This window comes from Macrobrachium rosenbergii, chromosome 4 (genome assembly GCF_040412425.1).
Source record: "Macrobrachium rosenbergii isolate ZJJX-2024 chromosome 4, ASM4041242v1, whole genome shotgun sequence".
In the NCBI taxonomy this organism is placed as follows: Eukaryota; Metazoa; Arthropoda; class Malacostraca; order Decapoda; family Palaemonidae; genus Macrobrachium; species Macrobrachium rosenbergii.
Window position 1 is genome coordinate 77366625 of NC_089744.1, and position 1054 is coordinate 77367678.

The 1054-nt window shown below is 49.8% G+C and overlaps 1 protein-coding gene across 1 annotated transcript; it reads right to left on the reverse strand.

Annotated features, from left to right (window-relative positions):
• Nucleotides 1-271: 271 nt before the first annotated feature.
• On the reverse strand, nt 272-827 carry LOC136838105 (acidic leucine-rich nuclear phosphoprotein 32 family member B-like). The gene is made up of 2 exons (XM_067102951.1): nt 644-827; nt 272-408 (listed from the first exon to the last, which is right to left on the reverse strand). The coding sequence occupies exons 1-2, from the start codon at nt 825-827 to the stop codon at nt 272-274; spliced, it is 321 nt and encodes a 106-aa protein (XP_066959052.1).
• Between the last annotated feature and the right edge of the window lie 227 nt (nt 828-1054).

The following is a 1054-nucleotide window of genomic DNA, read 5'->3' on the forward strand; positions in this document are numbered from 1 at the left end:
CTCCATCATCTTCCATAGTCTCCTTCTTCTCCTCGGAGTCTCCATCATCTTCCATAGTCCTCCTTCTTCTCCTCGGAGTCTCCATCATCTTCCATAGTCTCCTTCTTCTCCTCGAGTCTCCATCATCTTCCATAGTCTCCTTCTTCTCCTCGGAGTCTCCATCATCTTCCATAGTCTCCTTCTTCTCCTCAGAGTCTCCATCATCTTCCATAGTCTCCTTCTTCTCCTCCTCGGAGTCTCCATCATCTTCCATAGTCTCCTTCTTCTCCTCTCAGTCTCCATCATCTTCCATAGTCTCCTTCTTCTCCTCGGAGTCTCCATCATCTTCCATAGTCTCCTTCTTCGGAGTCTCCATCAGTCTTCCATCATCTTCCATAGTCTCCTTCTTCTCCTCAGAGTCTCCATCATCTTCCATAGTCCTCCTTCTTCTCCTCGGAGTCTCCATCATCTTCCATAGTCTCCTTCTTCTCCTGGGAGTCTTCATCATCTTCCATAGTCTCCTCCTTCTCCTCGGAGTCCCCATCATCTTCCATCGTGTCCTTCTTCTCCTCGGAGTCTCCATCAGCTTCCATGGTCTCCTCCTTCTCCTCGGAGTCTCCATCATCTTCCATAGTCTCCTCCTTCTCCTGGGAGTCTCCATCACCATCCATTGTCTCCTCCTTCTCCTCGGAATCTCCATCATCTTCCATTGTCTCCTCCTCCTCGGAGTCTCCATCATCTTCCATTGTCTGCTCCTTCTCCTCGGAGTCTCCATCATCTTCCATTGTCTCCTCCTTCTCCTCAGAGTCTCTATCACCTTCCATCCTCCTTCTCCGGAATCTCATCATCTTCCATTGTCTCCTCCCTCCTCAGTGTCTCCATCATCTTCCATTGTCTCTTCCTTCTCCTCGGAGCCTCCATCGTCTTCCAGTGTCTCCTCCTTCTCGAGTCTCCATCATCTTCCATGTGTCTGTCTCTTCCATGGTTCTCTTCTGTGAGTCTCCATCATCTTCCATTGTCTCCTCCTTCTCCTCGGAGTCTCCATCATCTTCCATTGTCTCCTCCTTCTCCTCGG